This window comes from Glandiceps talaboti, chromosome 6, assembly GCF_964340395.1.
Source record: "Glandiceps talaboti chromosome 6, keGlaTala1.1, whole genome shotgun sequence".
NCBI classification, from domain to species: Eukaryota; Metazoa; Hemichordata; class Enteropneusta; family Spengelidae; genus Glandiceps; species Glandiceps talaboti.
The window spans coordinates 15,146,934-15,170,591 of NC_135554.1; the positions used below are offsets into that span (position 1 = coordinate 15,146,934).

A 23,658-nucleotide genomic window follows, 5' to 3' on the forward strand; every position below is an offset into this window, starting at 1 on the left:
CAGCAGATCTATGTGTTACTGGTGCCGTATCTAGAAGCTCTACACGTCGGGCAGAGCCAGCCTAAACCTTTGTTCAAAGCGTAGGTTTCCGTGCCACTTGTCTCTTGTACAGTTTCCTGCATCATCATCATCATCATCATCATCATCAGCACAAAACAATTTGCTATGTATCTGTGAACTTTCACAACGAAGACTGCCACACACAACTTAATAAGTCATCACAACAAAGTGAAGTGTCTCCTTTCAAGCTTGTCGACAGCCCTGTAATGGTGGCTTGCCAGTTTGTCAAAAGCTGTGCAATGGCAACTATTCACCGATTTAACAGCCCTGCAATGGCGGCTTTCCATCTCTTAGACAGCCCTGCAATGATGGTCCTCCGACTATTTAACAGCCCTGTAGCTTGTCGGCAGCCCTGCAATGATGGCTTTCCTCTTCCATTGGGAGGTGAATGGTAGTTGAAATTTGTTGGGATTTCATTGTTTCTACCTTGACATTGATTTAATCCATATCCGACATTAACAAAGGTGAAATTTCAACTTTGAGTCTTGAAAGTTTCAACAATTTTATCTGTACATACACTTTTGATGTTCTTTATGTAGCATTAAGGTCATGTGGAGGTCACACAAATAAAAGTGCCCACAAGTGCACAGCACTTATATATTTAAAAAAAAAACGATGCAGCAACATTATGTTCCCAACTTCAATCTGAGGTCAGTTATGTATTTGCAGAAAAGCTCCCAAAAATAATATATATATTTATATATAGTTTGTATTAAACAGTGGATTCCAATCTCTGGTGTCCCTCTTGTTCTTGTACATATCGATGTTTGCTACTCGTATTTGTAGTGCCACTACTATCGGCAAGTAGTTCCGCTAATACTTCCGGCCCGTCTCCAAGAGCATCAAGTGATAGGTAATCCTAAAAATAGAACAATGTACATTATTTATACCACAATCAACCTTGCTGTAATGAAGTCATGAACATTGTACATTCCATACGGAGAGACATTTCATCATCTATTTTGTGTCACCTTTAGCTTGACCTTCAATTATATTTACATGGAGATAGGGTGAGATACTTGAAATGGTTGTAAAAACTGCTATCCATCAAAGTGAAATAGATGAGAAAGACAATTCTCATCAAATTGACAGGACTGAATAAGAAGACCGTGACCAGACTGATACTGTGTTGGCAACTTGCCAGAAGAAATATCTCTGGTTATATTTGATTGACTATTTAATATAAATCAATCCAATACTGGCATTATGATTGGTTGATGAACAGGTACTAGAGGTTTGAATACCCAATCAGAAAGTGTTATTCAAATATTGAAATTATGATTGGTTGATGAACTGGTACTGGCGGTTTGAAAAACCAATCACAATGCATTATTCAAATATTGCAATTATGATTGGTTGATGAACAGGTACTAGCGGTTTGAAAAACCAATCACAATGCATTTATTCAAATATTGAATATTATGATTGGTTGATGTACAGGTACTGGCGGTTTGAAAACTCCATCACAATGCATTATTCAAATAGGTACTAGCGGAGTGAAAAACCAATCACAATGCATTATTCAAATATTGCATATTATGATTGGTTGATGTACAGTACTAGCGGAGTGAAAAACCAATCAGAATATGTCATTCAAACTATCAAAATTATAACTAGTTGATGGCTAGGTAAAAGGGTTCACACAAATCAGAATACATTTGTCAAGTGGTAATACAAATACATGAATAACTGATAAAACTATCTCACTCACGATATATTTTATTATGTTTTACCAATATGTTCTTTTTAATCTCTCACTGCTATTACCATGATAATATTTAACAAATTAAAACTATTCCAAGTTATCGGTTACAAAAAATTTAATATTGTTCCTTCATTTGTATTACATGGCCAAACACAGGTTTGTAGTTCAGTGTGTGAGATAAAAACACACATCAATATTGAAACATCAAATACTAATTCATAACAGTGAAAAGAGATGCTGCATACTAGTCTAAGAATATATGTGACAGGATTTATTGAGTTTAAGTCTAATAACGGAAATCACAACAGATAATAAATGAATGTCAATCAATATGTACAACTTTATTGTCCAGAACTGACAATTTTATTTTTTATAATCAGGCATACTGACAAGAAGATTAACACATGACAACAGAAAGTCAGAGAAAGCATAACATATTGATGGAATAATCATGGCAATGTGTGATAGTGTATATATACACAGACTGACAGACAGACTGCTGAGATTTCAGAAAACGAGGGAGGGAGGGAGAGAGGGAGGGAGGGAGGGAGGGAGGGAGGGAGGGAGGGAGGGAGAGAGAGAGAGAGAGAGAGAGAGAGAGAGAGAGAGAGAGAGAGAGAGAGAGAGAGAGAGAGAGAGAGAGAGAGAGAGAGAGAGAGAGAGAGAGAGAGAGAGAGAGAGAGAGGGGGGGGGGGGGGAGAGAGAGAGAGAGAGGGAGGGTGTGTGTAGAGATTTTATTGTATGTGAAATCTGTAGAGATATTTGAAGTATGCCTGTTCATATTGGATGATCCACTCACCTGATTCATAGACTTTGTGAGTAAATTGTCAAGCATTTCTACAAGTCTTTGGAAACTCGGTCTTTGGTTTGGTGACGTCTTCCAACAATCTCTCATTATTGTAAAACTAGAAAAATGACACAAGTAATATAACAAATCTCTTTTGAAATTCTAGAGATAATGTATGGTCAGTCAGGCTGGTGTGTGTGTATGTGTATGTGTGCGTGCGTGCGTGTGTGTGTGTGTGTGTGTGTGTGTGTGTGTGTGTGTGATTGTATGGAAAATCTAGGTAGAAACAAAAACTGTACAATTTTTGCATAAGCAAATTTATCTGAAGTGAACAGATATGTTCTCAGAAGACGGATGTGAACCTTACTGTAGCAACACATCCTGATTCATCAGACAAACCATTAATATTCAGCTTACAGTCGATACAAAACAAGATCTCATGAAAAATGACAGTGTGAATATAAAACAAGTGATGATGTGTCTGTTGTAGTAAGAGAAATGACAACTGAACTGAACTGTGCATTTCAAGTCAACAACACCATAAAACAATTCCCCAAATCACTGACTGATTTGTTTTGATAAGATCTCGATTAATCTCTAGAAGTGGTCCATGAAGAATTTTAATGAAGTAGAATACAAGGATTGATGTTGAAGTTCATTGAAATGTACAGTTTTACATAAATGTTATCTAAGTTGCTAAAAAACAGGAACTCTGTATCAGCAGTCAATGACCTTGTTAGAATTCCTGGGTTAATGTAAAGACGACATATGTCTTTGTGAATGGACAGACGAAGTCATGACGTCAGTCATCGATTGTTATAACTACTCACGTCACGATGTCACTTTGAATGTTTGCCTCAATTTCAGCCTAACACCTTACACAATAGTCATTCATATAGTAAAGCAATCCCTTGGTATCCCAGCAAACACTCTAGTCATGATTCAGTTAATGAAATGCTTTTATACTGTTTCTACATTAGCATGAATCAGTGTCTTACAGTTCACAAGCTAGCAAGGTTTACTTACGTAAGACCTTACAATTCTAGTTTCTAATTTGATTTCAACAAAGCAATCTAACTGTAATGTTTTCACATCAAAGTCTGAGACACATCTACACTACTTTCATACTATTCCCATCAGATGTAACGTTTTAATGGAAAAAAAAAATACTTGAAAACCTTTCAAAATTGACTCAAAGAGCATCACATCTCTTTCTATATCATTAATATATCTTTTCATTTTTTTTGAATTTTTTTGTCCTTCATATAACTGTTTTTGGATACATGCTAATGACTTGCCTTTTGGTTTTCAGACTTATAGTACAAGTAAACAGCACATTTAAAGTGGCTGCTTTATGTTTTCCAAACTCAATTTTAGATATTGAGTAAACAGCCAAGTGTCTGCTCTATAGACTATCCAGACATGACTAAATACATATTTCTGGTGAACAGTTGAGTTGCTGCTTTTAAATCACACGTTTTCCAGACACAACTTATGCTTTCTAGAGAACAGATGAGTGGCTGCTCAAGGCAAAAAACTACATTTGAGGTGAACAGCCGAGTGGCTGTGCCATACATTTTCCAGACATAACTGATATTTTCTGTTGAACAACCGAGTGACTGATCCAGACATAAACTACATTTTGGGTGAAAAGCCAAGTGGCTGCTCAATACGTTTTCCAGACATGACTTACATTTCAGGTGAACAGCCAAGTGGCTGCTCCATACGTTTTCCAGACTTGAGGAAATCAAACAACATTTCAACAGGAAGACTTGGATAGGGAGAGCCACCTAGCGTCATGATTTCCCACAGTAGAACACCAAATGACCAAACATCACTCTGAGTTGTATAGACCCTGTCAAAAAGAGCTTCCGGTGACATCCATTTCACAGGAACTCGACCCTTTGGGTAGAAACAGAGTAAGAGAAGAGTGTCAAAATGTGACAAAAGTAAATTGAAACAGGAATTAAAAGAATATCTTGCACTGTTACAAATCCATTAAGGATGCTTCAAAACCCAGGAGAAATATTGTTTTATATTTGTGCATCAGACAACTTTTCCAAAAAAACCCAGTGAAATTAGTTTCTTTGACAAATGGTAATTCCATGGAACTCTGGGAGATGATCAGTTGGTGCTTCATTAGCATATCTGATATGAATTCTTCCAATCAAATTCATGCTTTTTGGTGCTTCATTAGCGTATCTGATATTAATTCTTCCAAACAAACTCATGCTTTTTGGTGCTTCATTAGCATATCTGATATAAATTCTTCCAATCAAACTCATGCTTTTTGGTGCTTCGTTAGCAATTCTCTGTTTACTACATGTTTTGCAAAAGACATGCATGTGACACTCCACAAGCATAAGGTGGGATAAACTGTAATGTTGTTTCCCAAAATTATCAAATTCATTTCACATTCAAAGAACAAATGTGATGCACAAAGGCAAAACAGCCCATTGACTGGATTTAGTAACTTTCTCAATGTATTTATGACAATGCCAGCTACATTTTCTGCTGTAAACTATTTATCAACCCTTGACTGTATTTCAAACATACTATCTATCTATCTATCTATCTATCTATCTATCTATCTATCTATCTATCTCTCTATCCATCCATCCATCCATCCATCCATCCATCCATCCATCCATCCATCCATCCATCCATCCATCCATCCATCCATCCATCCATCCATCCATCCATCCATCCATCCATCCATCCATCCATCCATCCATCCATCCATCCATCCATCCATCCATCCATCCATCCATCCATCCATCCATCTATCTATCTATCTATCTCTTGCATTATTCATTTGTTTAAAGTTGTCATGGTCATGTGCTAGTATCAGTGAGTAATTCGATCAGTAGCTACATTTATTGGCAACTGGTTTCTATGGAAACAATGATATTACTTTTGGGGAAGAGTAATTCATGACACAGCTGCAGAGCGGTTTAAATTTGATCCTGTTAGTATTCAATGAAGGATTGTCCGTCATTCTCTCCTAGCCATGTCATTATTTGTGTCTCACAGGACATGCATGCTAATTGACTTTTAATGACTAAATTTTGGACTTATTTGGGAATTTCCACATCTACAAATTATTGCTCATTTTCGTCAAACAAAAATCCATGATCAAATCCAAGCTAGACAGTATTTTACGGTTTAGTCAAATGTTCCTCCCTTCTCAAGTCTTATTTTTTCTCATGATCAATCAAGCCCTTTTCTTGCTGAGATTTTACACTGTATGCTGTGGATTACATGGAGATAGGGTGAGATCCTACATTGAGATTTTAAAGATGGTAATTCCACTCTATTCAGTTCAATGTCATTCAGATATCAGAGTCTTAAAATTGCCTAATCATCTGAAAAAACATATGGTATGCACCCGAACTTCTCGTCTCTTCTCTGAGGCTAGTTATTCTTCATTGGTATGTATACAACTGATTAATTCTTAACATAACGGCTTATGTAAAGACATTACATTCAATTAACATTCAACCTGTAAGAACAAAATTTAAAAAAAACCCAGAAAAACAGAAATTTCTTTCAACTTACATTTGTATTCTTTCTATAATAATCAATATAATGCACATCCCTTGCAAGACCAAAATCAGCAATTTTCATCACAAAATTTTCTCCAACTAAAACATTTCTGGCAGCAAGGTCTCGATGTACACACTGCAAGGAAAAGAAAAGTAGTAGATCATGGCTCATTGCACTAACATCATTACCTGATGATAAATTACTCAGTATTTCCTATATTTAGTTCAAGATAAGAACTGTGAATAGTTCCTATATATAGACTTAGATGTGTGAGTATTGTTTATCTATTTGTACTTTCACCCTAATCTGCACAGCTGTTGTATTGTTCAGCTGGTTCAAGATTTTCCATGGAATTATAAACCATTCAAGGAATGCGATGTTAACTTTGTGAACACATATGGATTACAGAGGACTATCTGGGTTATTTTTATCCATTTTACATATGTAGTTTTGTCTGACTAGTTTTGTAATCCATAATCATATATAAAACCACAACTAAATCCCAGCCTCGGGGTCTAATTTTTGTTTTCTTGTTTTTCCGCCAGTTCTATCTGATTTCGTTACAAGACACCAAGATTACTTCAATCTTCCTTCTTATTCACTGACATATTATCTGTGCTGACACTACCAAACAGCTGTTGATAATCTGACACAAATACCAGGAAATTGTATCTTACATAATTCCACATTTTTATTAGTAATAACACTTGTGGTTTTATGAGAACTGTCTTTAGTCTGTACAACACTTCACTGTTCACCTTTTGACATTTGTGGTGAAATTTACTCATCTGGGGGTACAAATCATATAAATTAACCTGTCTGTTTGTGATATATTCACAGACAATCTGACGCTGTTTTGGGGAAAAGTTCTGAGATTTTATCAAAACTTTACTAGATCAGGATTTTGTTGATGGTAATGTTACAAACGAAGATGCTGCCTATAGCTGTACACGATTACAATTTGTTTTATCTACCCAAAAAAATCCTCTTTTAACACTCAAGGCATACATAATAACATGCTTGCACCCAGGGGAGATAGTTACTATCCAGAAAAAACTTATTTTCACTAACTGATCATCAATCATGAATTGTTACTATGACAACGCAGGCGTCATGTCGGTGTCATGTTTCAGACTGGTGATCCTAAAATGAGTCATTTGATGCTTCCATGAAAGGGATGTTACCTTTAACAAAAGACGGACTGTCAAAACAATCTGTCAACACCTGAGAGCAGGTTTTGTCTAATACTCTGTTGGCTGCCAGGTCAACTACTATTGTCTGTACAACATTTCATACAATAGACACACACAGGTAACTCTTATCTGGTGATATTGTTTTTTGAAATATCACTTTGGGTTCTTGGTCATTAAATGCATGCCATTAATATGTAACAGTTCAAATAATAAGCCGATATTTAGTCTTAAATACCAATGTATTAATTATGTATTGACCGTTTTTATAGAAATACTAAGATATATGTATGATTGACATTTCAGAATGTGTGAAGTATCTCTGAACCAACTCACGGTTCATTCAAAATTTATGGCCTAAAAATCTTGTCCCGGGAAAGATCACGACAAAAACACTCTTCCAGTCTGTTTACTTATAAATCACTAACATAAAGGGTTGAAGGAACATAGATTCTTTTTATTATAACACGAGAGTATGTTTACCCTTGTTATTGTACAATTTTTGAAATAAAATATTGAACAAAATTTCAAAATTTTTTGTAACTTGTTCACACATCTCTGCAAAATCTAACACTTGAAACAATGCAATAATATGATTTATTAATCAAATTGTAGAAATATTGGTCTAAAAATAAATCTATATTTTATCAATTTAATGATTCATAAAAAAAGTGACATACTTTATACATCATTATCATAAATATAAAATGTATGAAAACATAACATGTAAGTTCATGTTGACCATTACCATAACATCTTTGCTCAATTCAGTAACAAGTAAAAAGTTGCAGTCACTTCCCTGCATATTGACCCATACCCAAAACCATAACTTTACAATATATTTTTGTAAAAGTTTAGTTTTGGAGAACAATTTGTCATAAGTGGAACAGATAGAAAGACAGTACCTTCTTTAATGCAAGGAACTCCATTCCCCTGGCAATTTGATATGCAAATGACACTAAATCTTTGTTTGTTAATAACTCTATTTTTGGCAGTAGTGCAGCATTTTCATAATCCATGTTTTGTGGCCTCCTGCTGCGTAGAAAGTCCCTGAGGTTTCCATGGGGTGCATACTCCACAATCACGAGTAGAGGCCCTGATCATATACAAAACAAAATGGTGATAAGTTTTTGTAAAAAACAACAACATAAACAACCCAACAGTTCTCTAGGATTTGTTCGTTAGTCATACAATGAAGGATTCAGATGTATTTCATATAATTATATCCTATACAAATCAAAACTAGATTCCAGAAATTTCTTACAAAGAATTATTGGATGCACTATCATCATTCCACAACAGTTAGTATGTACATGTCACAAATGCTTCTGTGAGTGAGCTGACTCATTTGCATATTCAAGTTATCATTGATAATACAGCTTTGATAATACAGCTATTCTGAAATGAAACATTACTTCAACAATTATCAAACTAAACATATTAATTAATCCTCTTTTTACCAAGGCGTAAAACACAAACGTCTTATGTTAGGAAGATTTTATCACTGGCTAATAAAACTTCATTTTAAAGACTTCAAATATTAATAGAATTTCCGGGGGAAAAATTGAAAGACAAAAAAAAAAATGTTTCAAAAATAGTCTGTTCAGGTGTCTACGAATATTAAATTTTTCAAGTGGGCGAAAGTTCCTGACTTTGTGACAATAACGTGACATTGAATTGAATAATTTATATTGCCTACCACGCATTCCATGTTTGCAAGGTGCGAAAAGCCTTGAAAGGTGTGTAATCAATTCTATTGAGATATTAAACAAAACAGAGTATCCTACTTACCCTCTTGCGTACAACATCCTAGAATGTTAATAATATTAATGTGTTTCCCCATCTGTTTCATGATATCCATCTCAGATATCAAGTCATTCAATTCCTTCTCCGTCGCATCCGCTGAAAGAGTGACAAAAAAAAAAACCTGTGATGAAGGAGTCATCCACAACTACGTATATTAAACAGTAATGTTTTGCATCATTATTCACAGTACATAAGAAGAGAAAACCTACAACTTGACAAATATTGAAGTTTGTACTACTGAGACCAGATGTACAAATATATATCTTGCAAAAAACAAATAGGTACATGAGAAAAGTACACCCAAATAATTGTCGAACACACAGTGGAATATATTAATTTGGTTTTACACAACTACAAAGTTGAATGTAAATTTCCCCCGAGGTACATCTTGCTTGAATAACAAGCTATTGTATGCAATTGCTCAGTATTTGATTGATCAACAAATATAAGAAATTTTGAACCTTAACAAGGTTTCAAATCCCTTGTCTTGTATTTACCAAGACTAGTATATATATCATCTCCTAATGAATATTTATCTGGTTTTATGTTCCTGTTGTTTGGAAGGGCTAGTAAACTTCATCACCATCAAATAATCTGTGTCAAGTGTTATCGATGTACGAATCAAGCTATATGGTCAAGTGCAATCCTTAATACCAAGTGATTTCTCAGTGATTATGTAAATTAGTCATTAATATGCAAGTCACAACAATTTTACACAAATTACTCTTATGTTTGGCATGTCAAATCAACCCCAAGAACATGTGTTTAGTGTTATCAAAGTAGGGATCAAGTTATATGGTCAAGTGCAATCCTTAATACTAAGTGATTATGTAAATTAGTCATTAATATGCAAGTCACAACAATTTTACACAAATTACTCTTATGTTTGGCTTGTCAAATCAACCCCAAGAACATCTGTGTCCAGTGTTATCAAAGTAGGGATCAAGTTATATGGTCAAGTGCAATCCTTAATACTAAGTGATTATGTAAATTAGTCATTAATATGCAACACACAACACACATAAACTGATGAGATTAAAATCTTATCCCAATCAATCTTCACCGTGGCTGTTAAATTGTACAAAATGATAATGTACATGGTCATTAATATGTACCATCTGTGCCTTAGTATTATCAGTTTAGACATCAAATCATAGATTGATCAACTGGAATCACCATTGCCATGTGGTTTCTCAGAGTGATTATTTAAATTTAGTTACTATCATGCATATCATGGCATAAAATTAGTAATGTGGGAAACTTCTTATTCACAGCCTACCCAACACTAAACACATTTCTCAAAGTGTTTATGTAAATTAGTCATTAATATGCATGCCACACTTGACATAAAACTAATCAGATTGAAATCTTATTCTTTAGAACCTTTACTATCACAGTCATTAAAGTAATTCAAAACTTCAACAAATGCCACACAATTGACATCGTATTGTGAAGGATCTTCACAAAACCTTTCATTGAGTATGACATTCATTTGTGGAATAAAAGCTACACTTAGATACAGGCAGGTGGAGGCAGGTGGAGACAGACAGACAGACAGACAGACAGACAGACAGACAGACAGACATACATGATGATGATGATATGTCCTTACATTTCAGCATTTTTACAGCAACTGTTATACTGGAATTGTTACTTCCATTTTTACCAATTCCTACTGCCACAGCTTCAAGTACCTGACCAAAGGCTCCTTCACCAAGTGGTTTGCCTATCGTCAATCTGTTGTTGTAAAAATAAGACATGAAAAGGTACTGATTTTCAAACTGCTTGGGGGATCGGAGCTGAAATGATTTTGAGTATCAAGGAATGGTTAAAGACTCTGAATTTACACATAGAATATCATATTCACAATGAAATTAGCAAATCTGTAACTTTTTACAAAGCACTCATATAAATAAGAGCTTGTTATTTGCTTAAAGTTGATGTAGCTGATTTTGTCACAAAACTGGTTGTGCACTTCTTCAACTGACATCCAATTTTCCCCCGTTAATATGATCAGTTTCTGTTAATAAGTACAATCGATCACCATACCTATTTCTTGGAAATTCCCAGCTTTCATCATAGGGTATTTCAATTTCTGATATAGAGGTAATATTGGAAGAAAGTCTTTGGTTTCGTCTTATCAATGGATGTGATGACCCAACAGAAGAATTGGATTCCATTGACATCTGCAAGAAAATAAGACAACACATTTGAACACTTGATGCACTGGAAGGTGTAACAAAACACAAGTCTGCAGTGTGATACAATATCTATCCTGCCCAGATGGTCTTTAGTGAAAACATACCTTGCATTAAGAAAATTGGAAAGCTGGATATACACTGTAGAGTATTATGTGTGTCTCTTGGTAGCTAAGTATATCGTTAGCCTGAAGAGAAATTCTATTCTTTATTCTGCCCAGACAGTCTTCAATAGGGCTCAACACCCTGGAAATTAAAACATTGAAAAGGGGGAAACTTTGATGCCTTGTTGGACTGTAGTGCTCAAGGTATGTTCCACTAACAGGACAGATGATAGCTAGTGGTTTAATAAAATTATTATCATGCTCGGATGGTCTTGAATGGAACCCCCCTTTTCCTGGATTAAGACACTGGTAGATAGAAAGACACTGGCGACTTAAAGTGTGTTCACTGCTCTGAGTTCATGTTGTTTCCCAGCACTTAGATAGACTACTGGCCTTTAGTGTATTGCAATTTATCTATCCTGCCAAAACAATCGAAAATGGAACAAATCGATTATTAAAGAAGCTTGAAAGTAAAGTAGAAAACTCGAAAGTATATCAATTTCCATTGACGTCTTTCAATTTCTGCTTAACCAGTAAAACGGATTCACATTTGTAAGAGCAAAGTTTGTATACGTGATGATAAGAAACCTCTGTCGCACTAGTATTGTGACAGTGTATAGATCTGGGGGTAACTTCCTATTTTCTGAAGATGATGTCAAAACAAAATGTTCTGATAGGGGTGACAGTTTACACAAACTAATTTTAGGCATTGCACAGAAAACTTTGTCACATTTTGTGCTTTTACTCATATGGATAATGGTACATGAAAATTTATCATATCTAACATTTGAGCATACAATTCTGGGTATTTTTGGGTTTCATTTATATGATTCACAACTTTGACATTTTGTGTAATTTTGATCTTTGTTGAGACTTTTTGTTGCCACTTTTAAAATTGATCTAGGCTAAAGTCGATATTTAGAGCTCTGGTACAAAATAGCCAGTAGTTAGAACTACTACAAAACATTTCATGAGGATTTATGATTGTACTAAAAAATAAGCCGCTGGTCTTTTGATACTTGAATTATACTGTGACTTATACAATGAAGACATATAGACTAAATGAAATAAAAACTCTGCACCCTAGTATACTGCACAAGGGTATGTATCTAATTTGTCTCACTATTCATGACAGACTGAATAGAGTCATGCCAGTTGAGTGCTTTCACATGCTTCGTCTCATGATGTCTTTCATTAGATATTTGCTCGTTTTAATAACTATCACTCCACTCCAGGTGTAGTAACTTAATGAACTGAGCAGCACCAGGTAGTGTTAGTATTGCAAAGAGTGAGAGACATAACTAGTCTTCAAGGCTTAGTAAAGATTTTGAGGCCCAAGACTCAAAGCAATGTAGAGAGGACATATACATCTAATATGACCAAGCCTTGAGGTTCATACAACATAGATATGAGACACACAAGGTTATTATCGTGTACCTTAAATCACGTTAAAGATGAATAATAACATTGTCCTATATAATATTATCAAGACTAAGGAATAAACATGACCATATTACTGGGGGTCTTGGCAGGTTTTTCAGCTGGGTGGGTGGGTATGTGTGTGTGTGTGTGTGTGTGTGTGTGGGGGGGGGGTATAGTACGGTAGGTTAGTGTCACCTAATGTAACATCTAATGGAAAGATATAGCAGTGACCTCGAAATGTTCAAGAAAACTTGAAAAATAGTTGCACCTGTTATACCTCCAAATGGATATTTTTTTCCTTCAAATAAGCATAACGTAAGTAAGCATGACTTTAAATTTTCTTTTTATTTTGGAACTGTAGCTTTTGTTAGGTATTACTCAAATATAATATTGATGCTTTTATTACAAGTACCACAAATAGATGAAGGAATATAAACTGATTATCTACAGATACATATCAAAGGGATTCTGGTTATTGTGGGTACCATACACAAGCCCGGTTGAACATATTCAAACAAAAAATATGGGTTTTGTAGTAATATGTGTCAAACCTTTCAAATTGCCATTATTTTTCACAAATATTTCATTCGACATGAGGTTTTACTTATATTAATCCCCAACTTTTTCTTTATTTAGCTGACTAATACCAATGGTGTAAGGGTTGTCACTACTCATCTACTGACTAGTAGTGACAAGGCCCCTTAGGTCACTCATATTTTCCTATACTGAAAGGAGAAAGTATTTGGGAATAAAATCTAAATATATTCGACTGTACGGTAACTGTATGGTTTACAATACCTGATGTTGAATCATTGAAGGATTTGCTGCAATTATACGACCTCGTATTGCAGGCTTTTTACGCCGTCGCCGTATCAAAAACAATACAAAGCCAACAATGATGAGTACAACAAGAACTATTAATGCTAGGATAATGTACAATTCTTTGGACTCTTCTTCTTGTTTTGGTGGACTTGTTGTTTCTGATAATGTTGTTGTTGAAACATAATTGTCTAAAAAAAGAAGAAGAAGAAGAAGAAAGTTAGATTTCTGAATCTTAAAGATTAGGTAAATTTCTACCTATTTTTGATAGCTCACCTAATATTGCAAGTATACTCAATGTGTTTCTTAAGGGCAATAAGAAGGTAAAATCTATCTATGTCACATGGACTTTTCACTAAAATTACGGTACAAGGAATAAAAAATCTATGAAAGCTTTACCAGATTTTCGTCCCCTTCCGTTGCCAAAGTTACACAACTTTGCGAAAACTCTGATATTTGTAAGTGGACATTTTAACAAAGTAGCACTCAGTGTCTTAGTATTCAGACAACGTAAGTCTAGTGTACAAATCTCAGTCACAATTGTGAACACTAATTCCCACTACATCTTAGCTTTTCACTTCGTCATTCAAATAAATCAACTCAATTTTACGTGTGAGTTGCTATTTTTGTCAAGTGACGACTGGAAATGACAGGACAATAGTAAAACCTGTAGAAGACATCCCATCCATCAAAATAAAGCCAATTAATATACTTTGCCAGGATACAGACCCGACACACGTACAATGTACGTACATGCTGACACTAGATTTAAAAGGAACTATCATTAATTCCAAGCACTCCCAATGATTCTGTCACAAGATGGTGGTTTCTCATGTTTGGAAATTTAGATTAGAGTCTCTAAAAATGATTGGTCATCTGTCATATTTTGATGCCCTTTGACCTTGACTGAATTCAATTGAAATGCAAAGGTCATTTCTTGAGATCTAGAGCGCTCACAATGGGTTAAGCTCCCTTGTAACCCCTGAGTCAGGGAACACAGAATTTGTAAGAACACTACACGTAAGTACTTCTGTTACACTAGTCAGGGAACACAGAAATTACAAGAAGGTTTAGCAACCCAGTAATCTTTGTCAAAATGAACACTGACTGCTTTGTTGGCATCAGATTCAATATTTTCCAACAGTACACCTTGTACATGTTGCACTGTGTTCACTTCCCTCACACACAGGTTTGTACAGGGATGTCATATCTATTACTTGTACCATAAATCAGTCCCTAAATAGCACCAAACGTCTACCTAGGTTTGATCACATAAAGCTTCATCAATAAACACTGACCAACACTAAGACAAGAACTTGCAACCAAGGTACAAACTATGTTTTGCATGAGGGGAACATCGCCTTTACCAGCAAAGTGCAATTCTTGCACTTTCTTATCAATCCTTATCAGCTCATTACCATAACTAATTAGTGTTTGCTTTTTGTAATTACGTCTGATAAGCCTGAGTCATCGCTGGTACAGGTACTAGGTCAAGACTGAAATGCTGTCGACCGAATGTGTGCAAGTACTAGTGAGTGTGTTACTCCGCCGCGAGGCACAACTGGCTTGGGTGAAAGGTCACGATTTGGCTTGGGTGAAAGGTCACGATCCGATCGTGATCATAACATTAGGATACATCGTGCACCATACATTGACGATGTTACATGTGGTATATGGACATCAGATATGGGAATTTGCTACTGAAGTATCTCTGTGCTTAATTTTTCAAAAAATTATTTAATTAACTATGGAACGAGAAAAACTGTAGGTCCGAGTGCAAGGTTACTTTCAAGGAGTGAATGGTTTGAGTCAAGGTACGTTATCAGGTGTTACAACTTTTATAATCCTATTACAGTTGACATTGAAAACAAATTTAGAGATTGTCAACAACCCGACTTGCCTTTTGATGAACTCGGATTATCCGTAGTTTGGTTTTACCGAGGTGTTTCCGACATGACTCAAGAATAAAGGAATGTGGACACATTCATGTCAACTTATTGTGTACTGGTATTACAGCTCTATAGAACAGCAAAACCTTCCATTACAATAAAATTATAACCAGTGACACATTACCAAGCAAATGGTAAATTAATAGTAGTTAATAATGATGAATGCATATACAGCGCCCCCTATTGGTCTGGTATGTCACAGACTAAATCCAGTCTCTGACTTGCACACAAGGGCCACACATACTCTTTCATTGGATATCAATTGCCATGATATGACGTATACATTATGATGCTGCCCTGGGTTGTGGACACCCATTAGTTACATCAGACTTTGGAAACATTCTAACTACTATGGAATATGTCATCTAACCCTATATTTGAAAATAAAACTGCATATAATAATCATCGAAAGACATTTATACGTAAAATAATTGGCCACAATGCATTGCATGACAAAACTAACGAGGAACAGTTACAGGTGTTTTTGACATTCATTTCCTTTCCCCAGAGGCACAGACAGTCAATTAGAAAAAATAGGTTGTCATACAATATTACAATAGAAAACCTTTAAAGAGTGTAATTACACACCAAAATTGACCATATCCCCTGTCAGTGACAGGCAATGACTTGGATGAAAGTGACCAGAGTTATATTCTTGGTGATCAGTATTTAGGTCGTTGTTCTATTTCTCTGTTTTTGCATTTAAGCTGGGATTAACAGATTAACAGAGCCTGAAGACACACAATGATGTTATGCCTTAAACATTCAAGTTTACGGCTGAATCAAAAGATATGAACGATCACACAATGTCACACAAGGTCAATAAGTGAATTTTGTTTATTTAGAAGGGGAGGGGGTGTGGCATCATTGCGATTGCTGAACTTCAATTTTGTACTTCTGACCACATTTCAATGGAAAACTTTCAATCCTTCAATAATAACAGATTTTGTATTTACTACTGAGATGTTGATAAGTTGATACAAATTTACTTCTAATGTAAGATATGGTGCTGGGTTTCTGGTAGTATTTTAATTTACAATTGTATTTTTTACATTACATTTTTCACTATAGTTTACATCATATATAAACCCCGGGGGGGGGGGGGGGGGGGGGGGGGCAGTACCAATGGCCAGCTCTGGTAGGGGTGTGTGGCCAGTGCTGGAAACCCCAGACCCCATTTTAGACCCACTTTGACCAAAAATCAATACCTCATTTTAGACCATTACAGGTTTTTAAAGAAATGAAAGTTTAGACAAAATACATTTTCCTTAGGAGGCAACCCATTTTGGGACAACTTAATAGCAATGATTTGGTAAAGGACAATGGGCCACATTTTAGACCAAGCAAAATAAAAAAATAATGAAAAGTGGACCCATTTTAGACTCTTCAACTCGAAAAAAACAGACCCTATTTTAGACCAAAGGCTAGAAAACCTACCCCAAAGGGTGGCACATATACATATACTCATATAAAAACAAATTGAGTTACAACATCTCAAAACACAGTCTGCATGATTTATTCATAGCTTGTTCTACATCACTTTACCATGTGTTGATGACATCACAACATCCTGTGACAAGTGTTGTCATTTTTGTTTTTCTACATGACAAAATGTGTCTATTATAAAGCCATCATTTCTGTTGTTTTACACCACAAAATGTTTCCGTGTTCATCACTTCTGTTGTTGCACATCACATAATGTCTCGGTGTCATCACTTTTGTTGAACATCACAAATGTGTGTCATCACTTCTGTTGTTGCACATCTCAAATGTGTGTGTCATCATTTCTGTTGTTCTACAATTTCATCGAGAAGTTATTTAAAGGTTTTATCTAAAAGTAGTTACACAGCTCTTTTGAATTGATTTGAATGTACAAACCAATTCAGTTCACATATAAAATATTACAACATATCCACTGCACATTAAAATATTAAAGTCATATTCTGGAATGAAAATAACACATATGTAGGTACAGATGTAGACGGTTAGTAGTCAGTCAGTCAGACAAGATACACAGGTACAAGAACATGATGTAGGGTCTTGCATACCTCGGGCACAAAACAGTAAAACATGCCTCACTAGAAAGGTAATCTGTTTTTGCTGACTTTTAGCTAAAAGAGTGCAATGTAAAAGTCATTACACAGATGGTGGAAAACTGTTAAAAATTTAGGTTTGAGATACAACAGATAGAAAATTGTAACAACAATGCACAGAAGTTGACATGACAAATAAGCACCATGCCCAGTCCTGTGACGTACAGAGAATACCTACAACATTGAACACCAAGTTATGTCATGCCCAGACCTGTGATTATAACTAGGGATTACCTGCATCAATATATGGGGGGGGGGGGGGCATGCTGCAAACCTCAACTTACGACAATACAGCCTACCTCCATCATATATCTCTCATTAAACTTACCAGTATCCATACATAGAAAAATGGCAGCAATAAAAGCAAATGAGAACATGACCAGGATGTAAAGCTGTCATATTTAGACCATGTAAGAGATGCTGTCTAGATTTTTCACATTTATCACTTCCCTTCTCATAGTATTTGTAGTCTTACCGTCGTGATATATACAGTACAAATATCACTTCCTACCAGCAAATTTGACAATCTTATTTTGTCTAAACGTAGTTTGCAAAGTATGTTGTTTTACTGTTGTGTTGGACATTATTCTCTGTGAGAGGAAATGTAAATAACTATAAATGCCAAGGATACATATAACAAGGTATTTTGAAATTTGGTAATGCAACTGTCCTGTGTCGATCTTTACCTGCTGTGTTTATTTTTACCCTTTGGTCGCAAAGAAATATAATTTCCTACACAACCATTACCCATTTTAATTTTTTTTTTCAATCAAAGATTAATGTGTGTGACTCTGTTTGGAAGTGTCTATTATACTGAATGTTAACAACTTTATGAAATATAAATCTAACCAAAAGACATCATAAAATATTACATAATCTACAAAAGGTGGAAAACAAATACCGTGTGCTTCCTATGACACAAATTAATAAGTTGTCAGGTTGTCTGGTTAGTAGCAAGCGTTAGGAGTCTGGGACATAACCCATGTTGTGGTAACCACATGTTAAAGAAATCACACCACAAATCAATATGCCTGATTACCATATAACAATGGCCAACTGGCCATGCACAGAGTAAACGTTGTACACACAACTGTAATTACATTCTATGTTCTTATACACCAGCTACAAATAACAGCTCTTGAGAACCACCAATAACAGTAACAAATACATACTGAATGTAGATGTGACCCAGCTCATTAATAAACACACTGAAAATACAAACATCTTACCTGGAAGGACTTTTAACCAAGCAGATTTGTAGTCCAATCCGAGCACATTGCTGGCCCAACACAGATACCTTCCACTGTCTTCCTGTGTCACATTTTCCAGAACTATTTCGTTCTTATTTCCAATCACTTCAGTCTGCAAAAAGAACATCTAGAGTGTCATCTTTATGCCAAGTTTGAATGCCAAGTTTACTGGTACAGTACAGTACAGTACATCCATCTCACCTAAGTACAACATGTACTATGTTTACATAGAATTCAGTATTTGAGGTACATGTCTCTTTCTCTGTCCAGAATTCACTATTTATGCCATGCACTCGGCAACACAGACTATCCAATATTCACATGAACTGTTTACTTCCAACAGAATGACTAACAAAACCATTTTTAATAGTGCACAATAACACTTTACATGAGACAATCTTTCTTGCTGTTTCAATATACACACTATATATGTGAGCACACTTCATGATTGTTGTTTGGCTCACAAAAAATACGTCAAAATAATGAGAAACTAAAGGAAAAAAAACATCTTTGAGACTGTGGTGAGTGACATGCATTACATGTCTGCACTGTTGTGAAGTCAAGAAGAACTCACCCTATGTAGAAATTCTAGCTACAAGATAGCAAAAAAGACATTAGAAGTAGAGGAAAGTAAGGTTATCAAAATGTGGGGGGGAAAAATCACTACTGAAAAGGTAAGGGATTAGTCCATTAAGAGAAAAGAGAAAGCAATTCTCTGGGGTTAGTGGCATGAAAAGAGAGAAAGAACTACCTTAACTTTTTAGTCAACACAAGCATTTGATGTTAGATATAAAACATTTAGCATTTAGCAGTTAACTATATATAACACAGTGACACTGTGGCAAAGCATACTCATTGTCTGTGGCGTTCTATATACTTAAATCACGCCTGATGTATAATTATAGATTTGGTGCTGCATTACGTCAACTCAAGTGAATTTTAACTAAATAGTACTACACTACTACATACATTTATTTATACATGTATGTTTGTTGTGATGGAACCAGACAAAATACAAATCTGTACAACAACTACTACACATACATATAGCTACAAAATATGTATATGTATGTGTGAGATAAAAAAAAAAGAAACTGTTAGTCAAAATCATGTCTGTTAATTGCTATTAATTCTTGATATTTCTACACAAAAACATAACTACTTGATGTGTTTCCATAGCTACATTAATTTTTTATTAAAAATATCTTGATAAACATGTGAAATAAATTGAGAAGAACTCACGTAGTTATTGATAACATTCATTTGTGTACTGACAAAAAACAAATAAACCATACTGTACATTATATAGTAGTGACGTTCTAAAATTTATCTTTTTAAAAATAATGGTAAAAACATAAGAAAATGTTCACCTGAAGCCCATCAATTTTGAAGGTACTTAATTCTTAATAATTTCAACAAAATCAGTTTTTCCTTCCATTTTCTTTAGCATGGGATGTCAAACTACATCAATTTTTAATTTTCATCCATTTGTGGGTTATTACCCCTACTTTACAAATATAATACAGACGCTGGTTGCTCTTAGCATTAGTTCATGATGACAATGCCAGAGGTATTTTCTTTGTCTTACATACAAACTCCAGATGCCGGAAAAATATTCAATCCAGTTAGTGTTCCTCAAATTTATTACACTATTAACTTGTTATTTACCCATTCTCATCATGAAAATCCTGATTTTCAGAACTTACAGATTATTTCACAAAAATATCAAATATATTTTCTTTTTTACATTAACAATACTTCAAGGGATATTTTGAAATATCTCATCAAGATGTATATAGTGCTTCATTCTTTCCTAAAAATAGAAACGGAAAGGCTTACATATATAAGAATTATTAAATGCCGATTTGCAAAGTTTGAAGTGCAAAACGTGACAAACTATCACCACTAGGGCTATACTTTGACAGGTGGAAGGAAATCTTAACTATTTACCGTCATGTTAGTAACATTAATGTTTTTAAATTATTATTACTGGGCAACATTTATGGGAATTATTTCAATTTCTGATCATTATCTACTATTACTGTTTCCATTAGGTTGTAAAATTGCAATATTCTAACAAGGAGAAAATTTCCGTAAAATGTCATCTATCTTGATCTAGATTTTAGTAGTTGATAATTTACTCATAAAATGATGACAATTGATGTGGATTTGTTTTCTTGATTGGAGTTTTTTTGTTGTAATAAATACAGTAAAATGTAGTAAGAAACTTTTTTCAAAAGTCAGGAAGAATCTTTTCAAATACATGCATTGACTAATACTACGAACTAACTTAACTACTACGACATCAAATTATCTCCCTAGGTCAGTCACTTATTTAACACTTTCTCTTTAGAGCCCCCTAAGTCAGTAAAAGATTGGCCTCTTAAAATGTATCATCAGGAGACAGTATGGTAGTTGCTGTCACAAAGTGGATCTCCAACAACTCTATACAACTTTCAATCACCACTGTTACATTTTTGCATACTTTATTGTGAATCTCAGTGGTTCTTTATTTTCCGTTATTGAATCAGTCCAGCAATTTTGTTTTTAAAAAAAAGTGTTGTAAGATACGTGTTCACTGACGACAATTGACAGGAACAATTTCACATATACAGTGAAGATCACTAACTGAAACCAAACAAACAAACAAACAAATGTAATAGACACAGAAAACCAACAAACCAACAACAGACAATCAGAAATGGCAATAGTTAAATAGTAAAATCATTGTCATAGTTACAGAATATAATTAAAATATCACATCTAAATATTTGTACACCAAACTGACACAGCTTAAAGCAACAAAGAGAATTTAATTTAAACTATATGTAATTAACCATCCAAAGGAAACAGTCCTGGAAAGTATTTTTCATTTCTATTTTAAAATAAGAACGGTTAAAGAAAGGATAAGATACAATGAATAGCAATATTAAACAACTTACAATCAAAGGAAATCAGTTCCAAATATGACGATCAAAATCATGATCACAGTTAATACTAGAATCAGAATCAGAATCATAAACAGAATCACTCTGCTAGTACAATCCGAATACAAATCCTTAAGTATTAGAATCAGCATCAGGATCACTATACTCATCCCACTGTGTGAATTTCAAGCTTTCACATAACCTTTTACAAAAGACTTCAGTGCAAGCTTATATGGTTTCTCATGATTTCTTGGTTGACAGCTATTGTTGATGACCAACCTACAGCTATTGTTGATAGTCATGGGGATATTGATGTTGAAAGTTTATTTTTTACAGTACAGATGGGAAAATAATCAGGATAATAAAGGATATAAAGGTGCTGAGCTATCTTATCAATTTCTCTCCATGATGACATGACAGTTAAATTTTCACTTTGCAAGGAGAGACAAGATAATAGGCATCATCAAAGTGGCCCTCACCTTCTATTATTTACTTCTTGTGATAGCTACAATATTACAGTAATCGTCTGCTATACTAGGCTTGCACATGATGTCAATATATCCTAGAGGGGGGTGCTGCAAATGTCAATCCTTTATGGATTCACTATGTTTCACTTCACTTAAAGTCTTCACATAAATGACTGCTATTATTTTACTAATAATTCAATCAATTTTCAATAAACTGTTTTTGACACAATTTTCTGTTTTTTGGGGTTATTTTTACACAATTTGCTTTTCAAGCGTAAATAGTATGATTAGATGTAGTTAAGTTGAATTTTCTTTGTAAGGAATGATACACCATGCCTCATTTCTTACATTCAGAAGAATAAAATGCTCTTGAAAAGTTAAATTCTAAAGATGTATTATCACGAATCACTTATGATTATCGTAATACATTATGATTTATAAACTACTCAGAATTTTCAACAAAAAAATGAACACTTGAGAAATTACCCTTGCTCCTTTCTACTTTCAACAAGCATTTAAAATTCCACAGTTTCATCTACATATTATATCTGCTAACAAAGTTGTAGAGGAGATTTCATTGAAATTGACAGAGTTGTAATCGAGTCAGCTAAGTGCTCTTGGAATATGCATCATGTCTCTAATATTAAACACAAAAATATTTCACATACGCTAATCACTTATTTAAGTTTGCATTTCAAGTATCATTTGCAGTCAATGTTAGCAACAGGGGAAAATATTTTTTAAAAAGGTTTGGGCTGAACTCTTGAATGGAAAAGCGGTATAAAAAAGCCTTAGTTATCCCTTACACATTTGTATTCGAAGCCTTGGCTATAGAATGCATGTAATTGAAGTTCAGACATGCTTTTGGCAGGTTAGGTCTATTGAGACTATGCTCTGTATAATACTTAACAGTTTATATGGGATAAGCTTGCAAAAGGATTTCATTCAATTACATTATCATGTTTTTATTCTAAGCACGATTTCTAGAACATTTCTTGAAAACAACTATCCAGTATGGCATGTATCGCCCATGTCAATGCCATATGTACGGTCTTCATAAACACTCATTTTCTCTTATATTTGGAAACAAGACATTCAATGGCCATTTGGGTGAAAAATTTGTATGTGATACATGTAGTAGTGCAATTAAAATGCCACACATAACTTGATAATTTTCATGGATACTTCACAATCATGGACTAGAAGTCCTTGATCACATCATTGACAATGTCTATTGACAACTGTGAAATGAAATTTTGAATTTTTCTAAAATGTTCAACATCATGGCAAGTTCTTAGATTTGTACATTTCACTATCTACGGGAACGGGAAAACA

General features: G+C 34.6%; 1 protein-coding gene across 2 annotated transcripts in view; it reads right to left on the minus strand.

Annotated features, from left to right (window-relative positions):
* Window positions 1–604: 604 nt before the first annotated feature.
* LOC144436391 (fibroblast growth factor receptor 3-like) overlaps window positions 605–23,658 on the minus strand; it is a 101,080-nt gene continuing 78,026 nt past the window's right edge. For both annotated transcript variants that reach the window (XM_078125184.1, XM_078125185.1), the window contains exons 7-16: window positions 18,909–19,041; window positions 13,617–13,828; window positions 11,144–11,280; window positions 10,707–10,831; window positions 9,080–9,190; window positions 8,194–8,384; window positions 6,111–6,233; window positions 4,246–4,454; window positions 2,565–2,670; window positions 605–919 (exon numbers count right to left, since the gene is read on the minus strand). In XM_078125184.1, coding sequence (XP_077981310.1) covers window positions 773–919; window positions 2,565–2,670; window positions 4,246–4,454; window positions 6,111–6,233; window positions 8,194–8,384; window positions 9,080–9,190; window positions 10,707–10,831; window positions 11,144–11,280; window positions 13,617–13,828; window positions 18,909–19,041 — 1,494 coding nt within the window. In that variant the 3' untranslated portion in view covers window positions 605–772. The remainder of the gene's footprint in view (window positions 920–2,564; window positions 2,671–4,245; window positions 4,455–6,110; window positions 6,234–8,193; window positions 8,385–9,079; window positions 9,191–10,706; window positions 10,832–11,143; window positions 11,281–13,616; window positions 13,829–18,908; window positions 19,042–23,658) is intronic.